This window comes from Girardinichthys multiradiatus, chromosome 18 (genome assembly GCF_021462225.1).
Source record: "Girardinichthys multiradiatus isolate DD_20200921_A chromosome 18, DD_fGirMul_XY1, whole genome shotgun sequence".
NCBI classification, from domain to species: domain Eukaryota; kingdom Metazoa; phylum Chordata; class Actinopteri; order Cyprinodontiformes; family Goodeidae; genus Girardinichthys; species Girardinichthys multiradiatus.
Window position 1 is genome coordinate 14,232,802 of NC_061810.1, and position 20,399 is coordinate 14,253,200.

A 20,399-nucleotide genomic window follows, 5' to 3' on the forward strand; every position below is an offset into this window, starting at 1 on the left:
AACACCCTAAACAGAATAGCAGTATTGAAATTTACTTTCAAAATCTAGTAAGAAAATCTACTCAGAAGAAGCAGCAGACAGCTGTACTCACCACAGTTTTCGTGGCATCGTCTCTAATTATTGGGAAACTGACCCGGTGCAGCTGACCTCTTTCCTCTCTCCTCTCCCGCCCCTTCATCTACTTTTAATATTCATCCCCACTGCCACTCTAAGACAAATCAGATGCATGTGTTTGCACACACACACCGTTCTCAGACGACACGGGTGCACTGGTATAATTATGCAGGTATTAATGAGGTGTTGTGTGTCCGGTGAAGGCGGGGAGAGCAGAGGGATTAATGACAGAGGGAAGAAGAGACAGCTGGAGAACTAAGGGAGGACCGAGTAGGAGCAAGAGAGGAGGAGAGGGCACACAGGAAAGAGGATAGAAAGGACAAAACAAGAAAAGAAAGAGCAAGATAAAACCTTGAGACCTTTGAGTGAGCAAGCTATCTGATGTTTGTGTTTCCCTGGCCTTTCTCTGTCCCACCTTTCCACCTTTTAGTTTTCCCCCTTCTCTTTTTTTGTGGCTTTACTCCCCTGTGGATTCCTCCTTGAACTTTGTTTTCATTAATAGTTAAACAAAACAGCAGAAGACTGAAGCTCAGATATTATTTCAGGAGACAAACTCTATACGAGTTAGCAGAGTAATGGCGCAAAAGGGCGTTCACAGTGGAGTATGATTTGTTTATCAAGAAGAAAAATTAAAAACAAATGTTTAATATTTAAGATCTTTTTTGGAAATTGCGCATGACTGTAGACCTCATTTTCATCACAATGACAAAGAAACCCTGTTTATCCATCTATGTATCTTTTTTATTCTTTCCTGTCACCACAGAGCTCTCCTCTGCACTGTTTTATTTATTACCTGGATCAAACATGTGGACCAGTCACTCACACACAGAGCAGCAGCTCGAGCAGGAGTCACGACTCACTCATTCATATTCAGAGCCACTCCAGATCGCGCACCTGGGTAGGTAGACACCCAGAGCTCGTTTCTGGGAACATAGATGACAAACGAGTTCTTCTCTGGGTTCCACACTAACCAGTAATCTGTTTTCCATTCTAAGGCCTTACATTAGAAATCCAGCTGTGCTTAATACGTTGTGTTTAGGGTTGTTGTCCTTGAGGGATTTGGAGTCTCAGTACAGCATCTTAATAGCGTCTTATAAGCATGTTCTAGATTATTAAAGAACTCAACTTTGACTGATGACTTTCAGCCACCATGTTGATGATCTTTGCTGTTAAGACTGTAAAACCTTTTAGAATTAGACATACATCTACAGCATGGGAGAAGATGTTATAAATCATGTTATTGTCAATGCATCTTGAGATTTAATTTATGTCAACACACAGAAAGCAAATGGTGTTTAATCAGCTCAGACCCTGGGTCCTTAATTAAATAAATCTGAGTAGTGCAGAAAGAAAATCTTAGAGATTTAGAGTTACCAGTGTAGAAATGAGAAAGTTCAGGTGAGGAGCTACAGTTCATCGTTTGTTAGTCACTCAGTTGTCACCGTAGCTAATGTGAGAAATTCACAAAAATGTGAAAGGTTTGAATGTTAAAAGAACATAGTGAAGGATTGTTCATTAAGGTAGCTTGAGTTTGTCCTTAGGCAGAGTGGTTTTCGGTGTGGGAGCTGATAGGTTTAATAGAAAAACACCCTTACAGATTTTCACACAAAAGCCCCCTTGCATCTCATCACTAGGGCAACCTCCATCAACAAGGCTTGTAAAAGGTGCTCACCAATCTGTCACAAATGAACCTGACAATCTGATCTGTTAGGAACTGTCAATAAAATGATGCTATGAACTGAGTTCAGCCAGCCTGCAGAACAATGGAGCTCAGTTGTAAGAACCAAACATAATTCAGACCGCCTAGCAGCAAACAAATTAAACCAGTTATATAAAACTGTTTGGCAACTTCATTATGTTAAATGAGACTTTGTCAAATCCTGTGGGTGAATTTCTATTTTGGTAACAGTGGGTGGCCACAATACAACACCCATGCAGCATGCATGTGGGAGGAAACCGCAACAACTAGAAGAAATTCACAAAACCGACAGCATCCTTGGTCGACCTCGGTGGTGTTTGAGTCCAGAGAGAGTGTTTTGCTCTGACAGTGATGGTCAGAAAATCACAATTTTATTATTCTTATTGTTAGAAATGCTCAGGAAATGATGTATGTATATATGTATGTATATATGCATGTAGTTCACTAAAGTGAGACTGAGAATGCATCCTACTCACAAGATTGAGTGCAATCTTGTGAGTAGGATGTGTATATTGATTTCAATATGTCTTTCCTTGTGGGTTGTTTAAGTAAAAGAAATCCACACTAAACAGACTGATGAGAAATTTGTCGGAATGCTGAAAGTGTGAAGTGGAGTGAAAGATGGAAATACTTTCATGTGAGTGCAATTTGGTCAGACAGTTAGTGAGCTGTTATACATGAGTGCATTCCAGGAATTTTCCCCATCTATTATACACCCTTAAATGACTGACAAATATTTGAATATTAAACACGTACTATGGTAATGTTAATCATAAGAAATTCCTGCAATCAGGATATGAGGGAGGAACTTACCGGCCTTTTAGTGCAGACAAAGTGGACTTGTCAATCCTGGAGAAGAAGTGGGAGAAAAAAGGCACACAAAAACAAAGAGGAAATATTACTGATTTCTCAAGGCACTTTAAAAAAAATGTTTGCTTCTATTTTACCCTGGTTTAACAAAGAAGTAAGATGTGCATTCAGATTAAAACATGAGGACCTGGATTTAGAACTTCATTTCCATTGGGGCTTTTTAACTGCGGCATATTTTATCTTAATTAATCCTCTCCAGATCACATGACAGGCCGCATCAATTTGCATGAGTTACAAATGTTGCACCCCAGCAGCACTAAGCAGGTCACGAAGGGTGAAAATGAATGCACGAATTTTCAAAGGTGCAGCAAAGCCTGAAGCACATCTACTGTAGAGGTCAGAGAAAAGTTTGTGCAGAGCAGAGACAGAAAGCAGAGTCAGCTTCACATAACTAGGTTATTTCTCCCCGATCTGCTCAGACCGGTTTTATAGGGTCTCTGTGTTTATAGGGGCCTTCTTCTTGTTTCAATGCCCGCTGTTTACACTATAAACATTGAAAATCAGGACACTTTATTTTCACCTTTGTGTTCTGTTACAGGTTACTGTTAAAAACATCATGAGGCCAGAAATTGAAATTGCTCTTTTGTCACTTGGGTGTTCTTACATCCTTCTTTTATGTTCCCCTCATTTCTAATCTTATTAATCTGGACACCAAACTGTTCCGTGTGACAACCTTTATGGAAATAAACACTCCTATATAGAGCAGCTACTGTTAATGCCTGTTGTAGCACAGAGTGCAAAAACACAAGGCATGCTATGTTTACGGCTGCAGCAGCTAGTCTTGAAGTTTTAAATATAATTTGAATGTATCCAGTGTTACTGGATATTACAGGCAGTGACGCATCACTATGACATCAACAAATACAAGGTGGATACACAATGAGCGAGGCTGGCAAGAAAAAAATAAAACCTCTGGTTATTGTCAGTTATTCAAATCTCAGGGAAATAAGTGTACTGTTAGCGACAGCTAGAGGGACAGTTAATGTAACTTGTAGCTGCTGCTGCTGCTGCTTATGATGAGATCAAACCTTTGCATTTGCATTTTTAAAAGCATTTTATGCTTTAGATTCCATTTGCCGCTCTGCCTGCAGTGACATTAAGATTCGCCAGTTGTATCAGATTTTGCACCAACACGTTGCATACCCTCTTTTAAATTATGTCTATGTAACCAACGAACATGTCATTCTGTATGCTTTATCACATGTAGAGAAAAAATATCAGTGGTAGTAAACCAAGAGAATCTTGAGCAAACCATTGAAAGCTTAAATCTGTGCAAAGATGTTTTATCTGAATAACTGGTAGCCAGCACTGTTTTAAAGGAAGCCCCTGCTTTCCATGAGCTATAAATCTGGAATTCAATACTCACTCATATACTGCAGCTATTAGCTTTTATATATATTAAAAAATTGCCATTACTCATTCATATCAACACAGATTGTTTCTGTTCTCAAAGGACGATAAAGAACATAAAAATCAGAATCCTTTACTTTTGTTTTTTTTTATAAAAGGTTTCAGATTGGTGAGACGAGTTAACGTGCTAGATTAACAGTTCTGACACTGATTGGTGTTTTGCTCCGTACTGGTGCTATGCATGCCATGCAAAAACTTTCACATCCCTTGACCTTTTTTACATTTTGTTCATTACAATCACAGATATTACAGACATTGCAACTTCAGGGTATTTTATTTATTTGTGAGACAGTATTACAGAATAGGGCAAAATTGTAAGATAGGAAGAATAGTGTCCAGAATGATGAGAATTTGTATTTGTTTTTTTTTTGTTTTTTTTACAAATATAAATCTCTAATTTGTGGCATGTATTAGTTTTCCATTATATTTACTCCGATAACCCTAAATAAAATCCACTGCAAACAATTGCCCACATAAATCACCTTATTCTTAAATAGAGTCCACCTGTGTTCAGTTTAATCTCTGTGCCAATCTATTGTCCTGTAAAGGCCTCAGAGGTTTGCGAAGGAACATTGGTGAACATACAGCATCATAAACACCAAGGAACACAGGTCAGGAGGATATGTGGAGATGTTTAAAGCAGAGCTATTTTATAAAACAACATCCCAAGCTTTGAAGATCTCACAGAGTAGTGTTCAATCCATCATTTGAAAACGGAAAGAGAATGACACAAGTTCACACCTAAAAAGGTATGGCCATGCATGTAGACTGGCATATGGGGCACGTAGAACATTAATTAGAGAATAGCTCAGAAAGTCATGGCAAGTATGGTGGAGCTGCAAAGATCCACGGCTCAGGGGGATATATGAATAGGACAACTTTTAGTCATACACTCCACAAATCTGGTCTTTATAGAAGTGTAGCTAGAAGAAAGTCCTTTTTATAAAGAATGCCATAGTGTTTGTAGGCTACTGTGTAAGAAACACAGTAAACCTCTGTAAGAAGATGATCTGGTCAGATGTGATTAAAAAAGAACCATCAAAATGCTATGAGTGGCAAAAAGCAACACTGAACATCATCCTGAACACAAAACATTCATACAGGAAAAAAAACAAAACAGTTTGCTTTTAACCAACAGGTACAAGGGAGTTGACGACAGAATGACTGGTCGTTAAATACGGGACAATCTTAGAACAAAACCTGGTAGGGTAAAATCACTTTTCTGCCTATTCACATACCATCAGAGGAAGATTGGGTCTAGACCTCATGTACATTGCAGGAACCTGCAGAGCTAAATATTGTGTGAGGCACAGTGGACCACAGCTAGAAAGGGATGAACATTTTCTTATGATGCTTAATAGTGGTAATACATTGTATGCATTATTCACATCACTGGCATTGCATGTAAAACGTAAGTCGAATGAAGCTTGAAATAGAGTCTCCTGATTTCTCATGTTCATTCTTTTCCCAAATTGTTGGTAATAATGAAAAGAAATCTGTTCTGTATTTCTGTGGGCAGAAAGTCTATCACGGTACTGGATTACACAATGAAAACCCAAAAGTTTGCAGGGTGATTTTTGACAATTGAAAAGAGATATTTAAGCAATGTGTAATTTAAGTATGAATGTAAGAATAGATGCACAAATTTTTTTCCTGAAGTGACTGTAATTCAACACAAGAAATGGGACCATTCATTGTTCATAATAAAATTGTTGGGGTTAGATCAAATTTGCCTTGCATATGAATGAAAGCTAGTTAATGGGATGGGAATTAAAGCTGTTGTGAAACTGTTAAAGGGCTATTTCAGATTTTAGAACGCACACCCTCACAAAAATTATTTTTGTCAACTCTGTTCAGAGTTTTCTTGAATATTTTTCGAAAGACCATTAATTAATCATTAACACCAGTTACATATTACGGCAGAAATATTCTGTTTAGGCCTGTTTATCTTTGCTGTATCTGACTAGGTTGTTTTGTTTTGATATCTCCAACACAATAGTCTGTAATTACCTCTGCGACATGTAATGTGACCCTCAGCCCTGTCACAGGTTTATTGCAACCGGTTATGCGGTTACGCTGTTTCTGCCCAGATCTGGATGGGTTTGGGGTTGGGGTTGGGGGCTTAAGTGCTCTGAAGCAACACATCAGAGTCAGACCGACTACCAACAGGGAAGACGGCACAACAACCCACTTCATCCAAAGGTGTGAGCCCATAAAGCTCTAAATGGGCTTGCAGGCAGCTTCTATGACGCTGCATTATGGGAGCTTCTCTCAGGCAAAAGAGGAGAACATTAGGAGCTGGGTTTCCTGGCAGGACAGCAGCAGCAGCAACAACAGACAGCAGTCAGAGACAAAGCAGCCTGTTGACTGCTGCAATCCCTCCCTTAGTGGAGACAGCACAGAGTGAAACCAGACATTTTCACACAAACACATGCAGACTAACAAACAACAGTACAAAGTGTTAGAGGTGTGACATAGATGCACATAGTGACACAGCCCTCCACCCATCCTTCCTTTTCATGAGATACGATTACATCTGTGCACACCCAAAGCTGTACACCAGCCACAGCAGATTAAAACAGTTTGGAAATATATGCATCTTTTAAATTGAATGTAGAGCAATGATCCCAGCAGCTGTGAGCATGCACATCAACAGCATGAAACATACAGGCAACAACGTACCATCCAAATCCACCAAATGTGGCACTTCTCCTTCTCCTCAGCATTTTGTCAGTCTGTCCTTCTCAGCAGCCTCTCTCACTCTCAGAATCCTTTGGGAAATACTCAGCAGTTGAGACTCCCCCCCCCCCTTTCTATACTCTGTTCACTTGCACTTTGTCTCAATCTGACCCAATCTTTTTACCTCCCTCCTTCTCAGGTCTTGACTCTATTTGGTTTCTTTTTTTACTCTCTCTTCGTTTTATTGTCTCCCACCTGCCTATCCAGGGCTGGCCGTTTTCCACTTTCCCACTGGACCAGTCAACGACGCTTGCTCTTTGGCTTTCACAGCCCGTTAAACTTGTACACAGCGTGTGACACACTAACACACACAGGTATACATACCCATGTCAGTAGAGGGGAGGGGCAAGGTAAGGAGGGGCCAAGGCCTCCATCTGACTCTGTGGGTTTGTTTCCCACACACCCAGACATACAAAGACCTGTGTACGCAGCGTGGTTTGGGGACTTTTATCATCATCATCAACACTGCAACATGTTTGTGTTTTGGTCACCTATCATACACTTGAAAACATGGCCACTGGCTGCACCGTGTGGATCAGAATGATGGCAGTGCTGTAAAATTAGCAAAACAAAAAGATAACAACAAATACAGTAGATTTTCCAGATTTACATCAACACTCTTCTCGCATATGAGAGATTAACTTCATATTCTAATCTAATGGGAATTGTGTAACTAAACATTAATGTAGTACCAAACACCATATGCAATTCCAGTTTAGTTGGTTTATTCCATTATGTTGCAGGGGTCTGTGCTGAGTGGAGTATGATCCACAGAATTAAGTATAATGGTCTGTTTAAAAAACAAAAGGATAAGTTGAAGAGCTGGGCAGTCATACTGCTGTGTGTATACAGAAACCTCACATACTCAGACCAAAGGGAGTGTCCTTCCTCACACCCTTCCTCTTCACTTTAGAGGGCTCACTTTCAGAGTTAACAGTTCCAGTCAGTGCACCACCAGAAAATAACTGAAACGGTTTCAGACTAGTGTTGGCTCAACACAACTAAAATCTGCTTTTCTGATACAGAGGCATCATTTTATAATGATCTCTGTCAAACATTAGTTTAAAGATAGATATATTGAAATATTTTCTATGAATTGTTTGGATATGCTGTCGCTTACAGTGCTGTGTTAAACTATCCTTGTACTTCTTTACATTTTGTCAAGTTAGTACTATACAGTTGAATGTATTTTATTGGGATTTTACATTATAGATCAGCAGAAAGTAGAGCATAATTGCAAACCAAACTGAAAGAGACAGGCTGTATTAAATGTGTTTTACATAGAAAAATCTCCAAAGTGTGGAGTACATATAGGTTCAGCCACCATGAGCTTAACCTTTGTAGAACCACCTTTCACTGCAATTCCCGCTACAAGTGATGTGGAGTATGTCTCTTTAAGCTTTGCATATCTAGAGACTGTCTTTTTTTGTTTTTGCTCATTGATTTTTGTAAATTAGCTCAAGCATACTCAATTAGATTGGATGTAAAGTGTCTGTCAGCATCAGGTTTCACATCTTGCCAGAGGTTCTTATTTGTGTTAAGTTTGATTATGGCATTGTAAGACATAAAAATATCTGATATAAACCATACAATTGTGTATGTGGATGTTTTTTATTGCTGTTCTGCTGGTAGGTGAACCTCGGCCTCTGTCTCAAGTCTTTTGCTGTCTCCAACAGATTTCATAATTGTGTCCTATACATTGTGACTAGGCTCCCTCTTTCTCCTGAGAAAAAGCATCACCACAGCATGATGCTGCCACCATCTTGTTTCATTGTGGGGGTGATGTGTTCAGGGTAATGTTTTCAGCTGGACACTGAATGTTATATGTAGGCCAAAAAGTTGATCTTATTTGATCACCTTCTTTAACTTGTTTGCAGTGTCCTTACATGGCTGGGGGCAAACTGCAAACAGGACTTCTTATAGGTTTGTGTCAACAATGTCTTTCTTATTGCCAATGCATTAAGGCAGTGGGGTGCATGACTAATAGTTTTCCTGTCAACAGATTCAGTCACTTGAGCTGTGGATTTATGCAGCTCCTCTAGAGTTAACATGGGGCATCTTGGTTGCTTCTCTCAATAAAGCTCTCCTGATTTGGTCTGTCTGCTTAGATAGAAAACCAGAAGCCACCTTCTATCCATTTTCAGATAATACATTGAACAGTGCTCTGTGAGATTTTTTAAACTTGGGATATTGACTGATCCACAAAAATTCAAGGAACACAGTGTGTGGAGATAGGGTCCGTTTAAGGCCTTTGGGAGAATGCTTTTCATTGTGACTAATGGACAGGAAAATCAATCCATGATATTTTCTGGAGCATATAAGGTCCCTTCATGTAAGTGAGGAATAAAGCAGGATCTGCAAAAACAGGATAATGAGATGCTCATGAGATATCTCATGGTCCTATTGGTGTGTGTTTTGTTGTTTGGATATGCACTGCGCCACACCTCTTTTGCCTGTCATGCTCTCTTACCCACTAGCTATGAAATCCCTTTAGGCTCTTATTTTGCTGCAAAACCAAGAATGGGATACTGAAATTTAATAGGAGCTTAAGCAGTGGATCACGACTCAGGTGTACCTTGGGAGAACTTATTAGCTCCACCCATTTCTGGTTGGACTGCACTAATTTGAACTTGTCTTATAGGACATATAAAGGTAATTTCCTCTGTCTTCTCCATTGTACTGTTTTATACTTCCCTTCTTGGCACAACACTAGCAATGGTTTGCTGGTGAAGAAGGTAAAACAGAGAGATAACTGCAGAGGCTTGATGGTCAGGGGAGCGTGTAACAGAAGAAAACACATTTAAGTTTTTAATGATCATTAGGGTTTTTGTACTAATTTTGATCATGTGAGAACACTGACTGTAATATAACTCATTGATTCATGTCAAAACATATGATTCAGATACATTTTTATTTTATATTTCATAAAGTTTTCCATATGATGCCTTAAAAGTAGGTTAAGCTAACTGTTGTCCAGAACAATAATGACACGGGTTGATTCGAAAAGTGCCTAAGCCGTTTCTATATAGAGGTAAATCAACAAAGGGCCGCATGGTGGTGCAATGCATGTGGGATTTCTCTCCAGGTACTCTGGCTTCCTCCTAAAATCAAAAACATGACTGTCAGGTTAATTGGTTTCTCTATATTGCATTTAGGTATAAATGGGTGTGTGCATGGTTGTTTGCCCTCTGATGCCCTGCAATGGACTGGCGACCTGTACAGGGTGTATCCTGCTTCTCACCCATAGACCGCATGAGATAGGTACCAGCTCCACCATGACCCTGTATGGAAGAAGCGGGTACAGAAAATAAATGGATTGCTTAATCAACAGAAAAACAATCATTTCTGGAAAGCAAAATATCGGATAATCTGTTCAGTTATAATCAAATGCTTCCTCAAACATTTACAATCAAATCGTTTTTGTAGGGCCCCTTTTTCTTTGAAGTAAATTAGCTGATTACTATTGGAAGTCTGATCCTATGACAGTGAGAGCATCCTGACTCAAAGCCATACTACAATGCTTCACTGGTGTAATTTGGAGTGCAGGGATTCATAAGCACCTGCACACACAGAGAAATTAGTCTGACACTGAACTAGCGATTATCACTATGAGCAGTAGAAATAAAAGAGGAACAGGGAACAGAGAAACTGCAGTTACACAAAATCAATATCTGTGAAGTTAGAATGAAAAATCTGAATATAGACCTCACGCTCCCTCTAGTGGTTTCCATGTGGTGATGCTGATTGTCACCCGAGGGAAACAAAACCCTGAAATCCTAACCACTAAAGCAGTGTTTTAAGATTTAAATGCTTTAAAAATCTTGGTTTGCCTAGCTTAGAAAACAGAACTCCTAAAACAGAAGAACATTTCCTTAACATCCCACTAACTTGCAAGTTACAGCAGACAGTACTTCTACTCAGTGCAATGTCAATTGGAATGATGTTCTGTACTACTTGTGCATTTTGGTTGGTCCACAGATCAGTCTGTTCTTGTTTTAGCAAAGAAAATCTAAAACTCAAAAAATCTAAAACACTGCCTTGACTGTGGCCTTACGTTGTCTCCACCATGTTTTGTCTTTAAGTCAACTGCAGGTTAGCATCTTACAACAGCAACAACATCTTTGCATAGAAGAAAGGGGCAGATATTTCCATTTTGATGCGCACCAAGCTGGTAAAGACTATCAGCTGCAATGAGAGATAAATATGTTTAAGCTAAGTATTGAATCAGGGGGGTGAATACATATGCATGCCACACATTTCCTTCAACTTCGCAATACTTTGCTACATTGTGTTGGTCTATTAAATCAAATAGTTTGGAATTTGTGATTTAATGTGACAAAATGTAAAACGATTTGAGGGTATGAATGATTTTACAAGTCGCTGCACGTGTTTTGGCCATTGCAACTTCACAAAAGTTCGAGTAATAACCACTTCAGCTTGGGTCTGTTGTGCTTTTCCATACATTCAGTTTTCCAGCTTTCCGTACATTCATTTAAAGTCATTCTTTCAGTAGTCTTTCAGTAAAGAACTGTGGACATGTACAAACCTTGATCTGCCTTCAGCAATTGTGAATGCTAGTGTACTGAAGTGTTTGATGAAAGTAGAACAAGGAAAAGAATTTAAGGTTTAAAAAAAAACACAACAAATGGTATTGAGATTTAATCCTGAATGGCTAATATTTTCTCTCTTAGACCTACACATCAGCCATGACCCAATCTAATCTCCGTGGTGATCATGGTTGTGCGGATAGAAATAATCTCTGTATATGTTTCTGTCAGATGAAGCATGGTGTTTTACCATAACTCGGTTGATTAGATAAGATAACTTTAAAGTGGAATTAAAAAACAAGTAGAATTTTTTGCTTACTTTGAGTAATTACAGTGCATTTTAATACAGAATGCTTGTTTTTGTGTGTAATATGACCTTACCACAAACATCTAATTCAGATTATTGTTTTCAGTTCCTCTTATAAGCATGTGAGATTTTTTGTCATCTCTCTTAAAATGGGAAACATGCATTCACACCAAAACAACCACCACATTTCCTGTGATCACGAGTGTTGGTAAGTGGGCCGGGTGATGTCATCTCAACCAGTTGGTCAATGTCTTCAGGTCACCGTGCAGACTGCTGCTCTGCTAAGTGCTTGTTAGAAGGACACACTGATGCCAGCACTGGTTTGTGTGATTGACGTCTTTGCAAGAAGCAAATAAGGTTTTATCTTCACCACATTCAGATGGCATAATGAACCAGAATCATGCCTGCATGCTGCACTTTGCTTGAGGTTTAATGATGCACTGCCAGAAGCAGGTGTAATGGGCTGCCATGTCGTTTTGCGACTTCAGATGTAGACATGATCAATGCGAGATGTCTCAGAAGTATGCCTGAACAAATGCTTTTAACTAAACTCTAGGTTGTGTGTACTTGCTTTAGCGCAGGTGTAAGCGTAGGTGGCGGAGAAAAGTGAGAAATAAATTGTGCCAAGAAAAACTAAAAGCATGGTTAAACAGAACATCTCGAAAGGAACACAGAAACTAACATTACTTTTCACAATTCCTTTCACTGTCAGTATGTACATAGTTTAAATCTGTAAGTTTTAACAATTTATATAGAGCAGAGCAAAGTTTTTTGCTTTGTTTTTAAATAGATATATGGACATTTTCTGAATTTATTCTCTTGTCTTTTAGCACTAGTGCTGACCATTAAGAAGAGAGAATGAAAGAAACATTTGCTTAGCAGTGTATTAAAGCCCTGAGCAAACAGCTCATGAAGCCATATTATCTATGTAAAATTAATCCACTAGAGGCTCTTTAATATAATATATTTTATGTCTTCATAAATAAACTTTCTCTCTCAGCTTCCTCTTTCTTCCATTTATCTTATTTTGCTTTAATTCCTTTCCCACTTCCATAATAACTTTCTGTCACCAGTGGCCACGGGACTCCACACGAGACGTGATGTTGCCATTTTTATTGGTTCCCCCCCAATGTTTCCCCATGTCTTCTCTTTCTCTTCTCACACACGTAATAATGCATTAACCATTAGACCGAGTGAAATAAGCCTGGAATAATGGGAGAGAGTGTCTTTTATCTGCCTTCGTTTATTGCTCCCTTTCCTCCTTCCACCTCTCCCTTCTGTGTCTCTAATAGTTTGTTCAGTTCTCTGAGGTTTTCCAGGAGAGTCACTGAAATAAAGACAGAGCTGATGCTCTGCTTTAATGGCTCCTGTCTCATCAACATCCATCACCATCGATCACAACACCAACAGGGACGCACACAGATAAGCAGCACAGAGGGAGCAAACCTGACAGCTGAACGAACGCCACACATTATATCCAGAAGTGTCTTGGCATTTCTTATCATCTAATCAGCCAATCTTGAAACACAGACACAGCGACATGAAGATCCAACATGCAAGAACAGAAACACGATCGATTCAAACTAATGTGTTTATAAGAGATAGTTTTGGTGCAGTCTAAGGTCAGTAGGTTACAAACTGCTTTTCTGCTCACTACAAGTCCTCAGTGCCATTTTTCTTATATCCAAATCCTTGAACTATTGCAATCATTTTCAGAGAAAAGCTTCCCTGTGATAACAACATGTCTCTCACAGAGACAATGCATCTAGTTAAATATAGAATGTCAACACAGAAACATGATATTTGCAGATTTGTAACTTACAGGAGAGAAAATACCAATTTATTGCTGCTGAAATAATACTTTTTAAGTAAGAAGGATCCAGATCCAAAAAGTCTAATTTAAAGCGATAAAATGTTAAATAATTGTTTTGTTACATGCCAGAATACAAGCTGTGAAACACAACAACTGCACCATAAGAAGAAAACAGTTTGAGAGTGAATATAAATACTACTTGACATGAAATGGAACTGGAAAGAAAAAATAATATAAATAGTTCTGCACATGTTTTATTTGAATGGATTTTTTATATTTCTTAAGATGAATTAAACATGCCCAGTGTGAAAAGCTTTAGAGATAAACCTAAGTGGATTATTTGAAAGCTGCGTATAGAAAGTGTAGTGCAGCTCCTTTCAATAACAAGAGAGGTGGAGTCACAATTATTGCATTTTTTTTAACATTTCTCCCTAATATAGTGGAGTAAAATCCAATAAAAAGTGTTGTTACACCTGAAGGGGGTCTGATTGGTGAAATTAGGTGAAAATCATAGGACTGGAAGCTTTCTACAGAAAGATCACTAGGACATTATTCCCCTTCATCCAGGATGATGCTCAGAAACTTGCACATAGACAGTTGTTACGCCAGATGCTCTTCCTGACAGAACCGGGATTTAAACCCGGGTTCCATGTATCAAAGACGCAGACTTAACCCGCTACCCCGCCACCAAGGAACAATTCTGTTCTTTCATATACTGTATATATAGACTATAAAGTCTAAAATTAACTGAAACTTTAAACATGTAAGACTTTAAGTTGTAACTTTGTGAATTTGGAGGAAATATTTCTACAGCATTTTGGTAAGAAATGCTTGACTTTTATCAAAAACAATGCACATTGGTGTTTTCTCCACACCACTGCATTTCAGAGGAAAACATTATACATTTTTTTTGCACTAAATCCCTCTTTGCTTTGGTTTGAAAAAATAAACTTTACGAAAAAAACAGCATAATGGCATTATCAAAGAGTAGATTAAAATACTTTTTTTTTTTTACTCAACTAACCACAAATTGTTCTGGATCATTTCTGAAGAAAAAAAATAATAAAAAATGTAAACATTGCCCAATTCACTTTTAGACAGTTTGCTGCAGATTATAAAAAAAAAAAACAAAAAAAAAACAACAATCCTCAATAATTCAATTGTATTTATTTGCTGAGAGAATCATTGCAGTCTGCAATATGATATTTTTTTTCTTTGAGGCATAATCTGTCATGATCGGGTCATTGTTGACAAGTCAGTGGTGCCCAAATGCTCATAGGTTTATTTAGTCAACAAGATGGACGCATAATAATTCAGAATATGGAACCTAAAAGGATAGGATAGAATCACCTGGCCAATCACATAAAAACAAACTTTATTTGGAATTTTGTAAATACTATTAAAAAATCTTTTTCATTATAAGTTTCCTCCACCAATCAGTAAGGACAATACAATGCCTTGCAAAAGTGTTTATAGCCCTTCAGCTTTTCAACATTTTGTCACATTACAAGAACAAATTACATTTTTGTTTTTTGCATTTCTGTTATAGATCCAAACGATGAAGTGCACGAGTTTGATCTGGGAGAAAAATGAGACATGGCTTTAATAATTTCTTACAAATAGAACCTATAAAGTGTGATGTGCATTTGTGCTCCACGTTTCAATGCAAGTGTTTTGAGGCGTGTCCCTACAAGCTGCACATCTACACACGGAAACTTGTCCATCTTTCTTAGCAATGCATTTCAGTCTCAGTGTAAACATCAGATTCCTGCCTTGATGCAGATTTTTATCTGGTTTTAGGACTTTGACTGGGCCATTCCAACACATGAAAAAGCTTTTATCTAAACCACAGCATTGTGGCTGAATGTGAATGTATTGCCATCCTGCTGGAAGTTGAATCCCTGCCTAGTGTAGTGTAGTAGAGTCGTTTGCATGTTGTCCTTCAGAATTACTCTGTATTTATCTCCATCCAACTTCTCATGAACTCTGACCAGTTTCCGTATGCCTGCTAGAGAGACAGAATCTCCACAGCATAATGCTGCTTCCATGTTTCACAGTGGGGATGGTCAGGGTGATGTAAAAACCTTGCAAATGTTACCTTTCATGGTGCAACTATGCACTATGCTGTATTGGTCAGTCACATAAAAGTCCAGTAAGATACATTAAACTCTGTGGTTGAGACAGGACAAGATGTAGAAAAGTTCAAAGGGTGTGAATACTTTGCAAGGTACTGTAGGTTATAGATTTAAAAAAATGCATTGATGCCTCAAAGTAAACCTTTCAGCTTGTACACCTGCAGCCACAGGCATACAGCTCTGTGTAAAAATAATGTGTTTAAATAATTATCTCAATATTAACTAATAAGAAGCAACATTTTCAATTAACTTTCATTAAGAAGAGGTCAGTGTAATGAGAATGTGATGTAATAATTTTTGAGGAAGTTGCAGGGTTAAAAGTCAATAAAGAAGATGTGTGCATGCTAAATCTTTGGAGACCTGTACTTATTAATTGGTGCAGATTTAAGCCATGGAGCTTACCTCTTAATCATCCAAGAGAACATTCTGGAAATGTTGATGAATCACTTTATTAAGCCAACAAGCTAAGATTATCTAATGAACTTTTGTTTCATTATCAGAAAGCCTCTCAGCTAGGATAATGGAAGCTATTAATCTTTCTTAGTCAAAGAAAAGAGTATACCAACATTTATAGTGTTTTATTCAATTCAATTCAAAAATACTTTATGAATCCCAAAGGGAAATTAAATGTTGTTGTAGCTCATTATGAGGGTTTCCTCAAAGAGCCGTTGTAGATGCTGATGGCTGTGGGCAGGAAGGATCTCCTGTAGCGCTCCGTCTTACAGCAGATCTGAAGAAGCCTCTGACTGAAGACACTCTGTTGTTGTAGGACAGTCTCATGAAGAGGATGCTCAGGGTTCGTCATAATGTTCTTCATTTTATGAAGAATCCGTCTTTCCACAATGATCTCCAGAGGTTCCAGAGGAGTCCCAAGAACAGAGCCAGCCTTCTTCATCAGCTTGTTGAGCTTTTTTAAGTCCCTGGCTCTGATGCTGCTTCCCCAGCAGATGATGGCAGAAGATATCACACTTTCCACAACAGACTTATAGAAGATATGCAGCATCTTGCTGCAAACACCAAAGGTCCTAAGCTTCCTCAAGAAGTACAGTCTGCTCTGTCCCTTCTTGTAGATGGCTTCACTGTTGCATCTCCACTCTAGTTTCATTATTTTTAATGTCTTCCTTCCTCATTCCTTTGATTTCGTTTCTCATCTTGTTGTCAGTGTTGTATAAACCTTCCACTTTCTTTAAATCTATGTTTATTTCCCTATATTTCTCCACCTTGGTTTTTCTCTTTGTTGGTGGATTTTAATGAAAGTGAAAGTGAGCCCACCCAACACCCACTCTTGTAGATCACACACACACACACACACACACAAACACACACATGTACATAAGTGCAACAATAGACGTCAGTCCTCCAGATTCTTGCGCACAAACAGACCATCATGCACTCACTCATGCTGACATGTGTGGACGTACATTCACTCAAATAATCAAGCTCAGATTTGCACGCTAAAATTAACACGCTCTGACTGGTGCATGCACACCCACCTACACACACACATGCATACACACACAAATATACAACCTGCTCCACCCACGGCTTCCACAGTTGCCTTCATACTCCCTCTCCACCAGTTTGCACTCTTCCTGGCAGCGTTGATCAGAGTCAAACATCCAGTAAATTTACACACTTGCTTTGAAGGCCAACACACAAACAAGGTGACACAAACTGTATGAGAAACGCCCAGTGGTGGGAAGGTGCAAGCTCTCAGTCCACTGAAAAATAGTTTAATCAGGTTCACCCTGAGAACAATTTCCTCCCCAGCATTTCAGTTTCCACTTCACAGAGAACACACAAATCCAAACACCCGCTGTGGTGGTTCCAAGCGAATCCCCCTCTGCAGCGGGGGACTCATTTGTCACTGTATCAGAGCTTGCATTGATTTCCTAACAAAAGTTGGTGCAGGAATAAGAATTGAGCTTATTAGATTCTAAATTAGAGTCAAAGGAAGCTGGTAAATAAGGATGATAAGGAAAGACAGGCCTAACTGTTTGTTGCAGAAGATGATTTTGGCCAGTGCAGGCAGCCAAATGAAAGAAATGAAAAAGACGAGATTATGAAAGTGAATAATAATAACATGGAGAGAATGGGAAATGCGGAACATACTGTATCTTGACATTAGTTGAATTCCAACATCTGTGAACATGCAATTAAGTAAATGTGACAAATCCTGACTTCGTTCAGCCTGAACGCTGCAGATTAGTCACTATCATTCCCAAGCAGGAATGAGCAGCAAAAAGGACATATTGCTGTTGATAGAACCTGTCCACCCGGCTCTGCAGAACGATCAAGCATTTCAAGCCTTTTAGTCTAAGCCTGCTGTGTCAAGTGTCTCTTTTTTGGCCCTTTTAGTTGATGTAATGATTAAGGTGCTTTAAAGTCTAAATTAAAACTCTAAGGTCAGCAGTCTCAGGCTGGAATACAGCACTTCAACGCTGCCAGCCTGAGCTTAGGACATTCTTTATAACAACAGTGTAAGCATATTGACAAGCTGTCTTTGTGCTGAAGCAAAACGGTGACAGAATGTGTAATTTGCAGTGCATCCTACCTCCCTTAAATTACATTTCCACTGCAGGAAACTAATTTGATTTCAAAGAACTCAGAAAATCTGACAGTATGAACAGTAGCTAGTAAAAACAAGCAGCAATATCATTGCTTTATGATAGAGGCACAGACAAATTGTCTAATTAATAATCTATGATTTTCTGTTTCCCTGAACTATAAACATTATACGACATAGAGGACCAAGTCGTTGATCAATGGCCACTTGGCTTGAGCAGGATGAGAAGGGAGGTAATAAAAACGTCTCCAAAGCTTCTTGAAAAAACTCAGCACTCTGGATGATGTAGGAGAATTGCCAAAGGTCAGACCCTTTGTTTCCTCCAACATAGTAAAATGTTTTAGAGATGTCTTATTGGTAACAAGGGCAAAAACAACAGAATGATCCACAGTTATACATAGTTATATCCTAAGATAGGATTTTTTTCCCCAAGTGAACAAATGTATTAATATTAAAGCTTGAAATTGTTTTATTATTTAATGAGGCGCCGTAGTGGGTCACAGGGGAGCTGGTGCCTGTCTCCAGCAGTCTGTGGGCGAGAGGCAGGGTACACCCTGGACAAGTCGCTATTCCATTGCAGGGCAACACAGAGACATACAGGACAAACAACCATGCACACACTCATTCACACCTAAGGGCAATTTAGAGAAACCAGTTAACCTAACAGTCATGTTTGTGGATTGTGAGAGGAAGCCGGAGTACCCGGTGAGAACATACGCATGCACAGGGAGAACATGCAAACTCCATGCAGAAAGACTCCCGGTCGAGAGCCGAACCCAGGACCTTCTTGCTGCAAGGCAACAGTGCTACCAAGTGCGCCACCGTGCAGCCGGGTTAAAGTTTATTTCGCCTCTTTACCAACAAATCTGTCAACGTCTGTATATACAATACATTTTCTCACCAATATTAGGGAAATCAAAAGGAAAAGTTTATGCTTTCTTCAGACACAACATTAATGCTGCATCTGAACGAAATCCAGTCAGATTTTCTTTTGAACCTGATGAGATAATTAATTACTTAGAAAAAACTGTCAGTATAACAAGAAAGTTAATTCTTCTCTAAAATGTATTCAGTTTCTAAAAATTATTTAATATTTTACACTCTGTGTAGTACCCAAACATATAGATTGGAGATTATCTTAAAAGATTAGTGTGCTCATAAGAGATTCCTTCTTACTAAAGCTTTAGGTTATGAGTTTGAACTTGGAGCTGCGGCGTCTCAGACTGGCAGCTCTGCTTAGTTGCAGACCTGATGACAAGAACAAAAGCTTCTAGAGCCATTTACATAAGGTCTGAGGACACCCTTCTTTTATGAAAGTAGAGTAAAAACTAAACCCAGAGTCATCTTTTTGGAGTTGTAAACTCATCTGACTGCACTGAATATGAGTTTGAATCTTTTTTTTTTTTCTTTTTGTCATTCCTCCACTACCATACACTTTATAAGCAGCAGAGAAACTCAAATGAAGGTAATTTTAATATTTCTTTTCTTCTTTTATGTTTGAGGAAGAGAGAAAAATGCAAAGTCAAGAAGTCTGAACTGACCTTTAGTAATTGCCTAAAAGAAAATGGTAATTTATTTGTGTTCCCAGTCTGCAACTGTATACAAATGTTTAGTCACTTTGTTCAGAGAAGAAATGATGATGCTGAAAACCACAGAGGAAGACGAAGGAACAAAGAGATGAGTAAAATGTTCCAGGTTTGATCTAAAACGGTTGTTTCATTCATCATTTATTGACATATCTGTGTCCAACAGTTTTAGATAATATTAGATTTATAGATGACATAATACAACAATGCAATAGGTAAGTAAAGTTGTAAAATACATTCTTAAATAAAGGACTTGATTTATAAGGCATAATTAAATATATATTTTAAATTATTTCCAGTGAATTTGTAGAACTTCTGAACTTGAAGAAATGGAAACATTCTGTAAAAAATCATCTCTCTAAATCTTCTGAAATTTAGTACGTTGAAATAATTTTGGGAATCATTCCTGACCTAACACATAAAAAGTTTATATTGTTTTATTGTCAGACAGTTAGAAAAATATGGTTATGTTTTTTATGCATAGAAAACTCTGGTTTCAACTGTACTTGAAATGGAGAGCTGCTTTACCTAAATGGCATGTTCCCTTGGCTTTTCTTTCTTGAAGAAATCCTCTGTGTTACTTAATATTTCTACCGTCAGAAAACAGCAAGTC

At 38.5% G+C, this 20,399-nt stretch overlaps 1 protein-coding gene across 4 annotated transcripts in view; it reads right to left on the reverse strand.

Annotated features, from left to right (window-relative positions):
• Positions 1 to 20,399, reverse strand: part of rap1gap2a (RAP1 GTPase activating protein 2a) — a 126,122-nt gene that overhangs the window by 104,407 nt on the left and 1,316 nt on the right. For 2 of the 4 annotated variants that reach the window (XM_047391687.1, XM_047391686.1), the window contains exon 2: positions 2,627 to 2,662. The exons of 1 other annotated variant lie outside the window; for it this stretch is intronic. In XM_047391687.1, coding sequence (XP_047247643.1) covers positions 2,627 to 2,662 — 36 coding nt within the window. Of the gene's footprint in view, positions 1 to 2,626; positions 2,663 to 6,775; positions 7,084 to 20,399 lie in introns of those variants that run through there. One more of the 4 variants, XM_047391690.1, reaches the window with a different exon arrangement.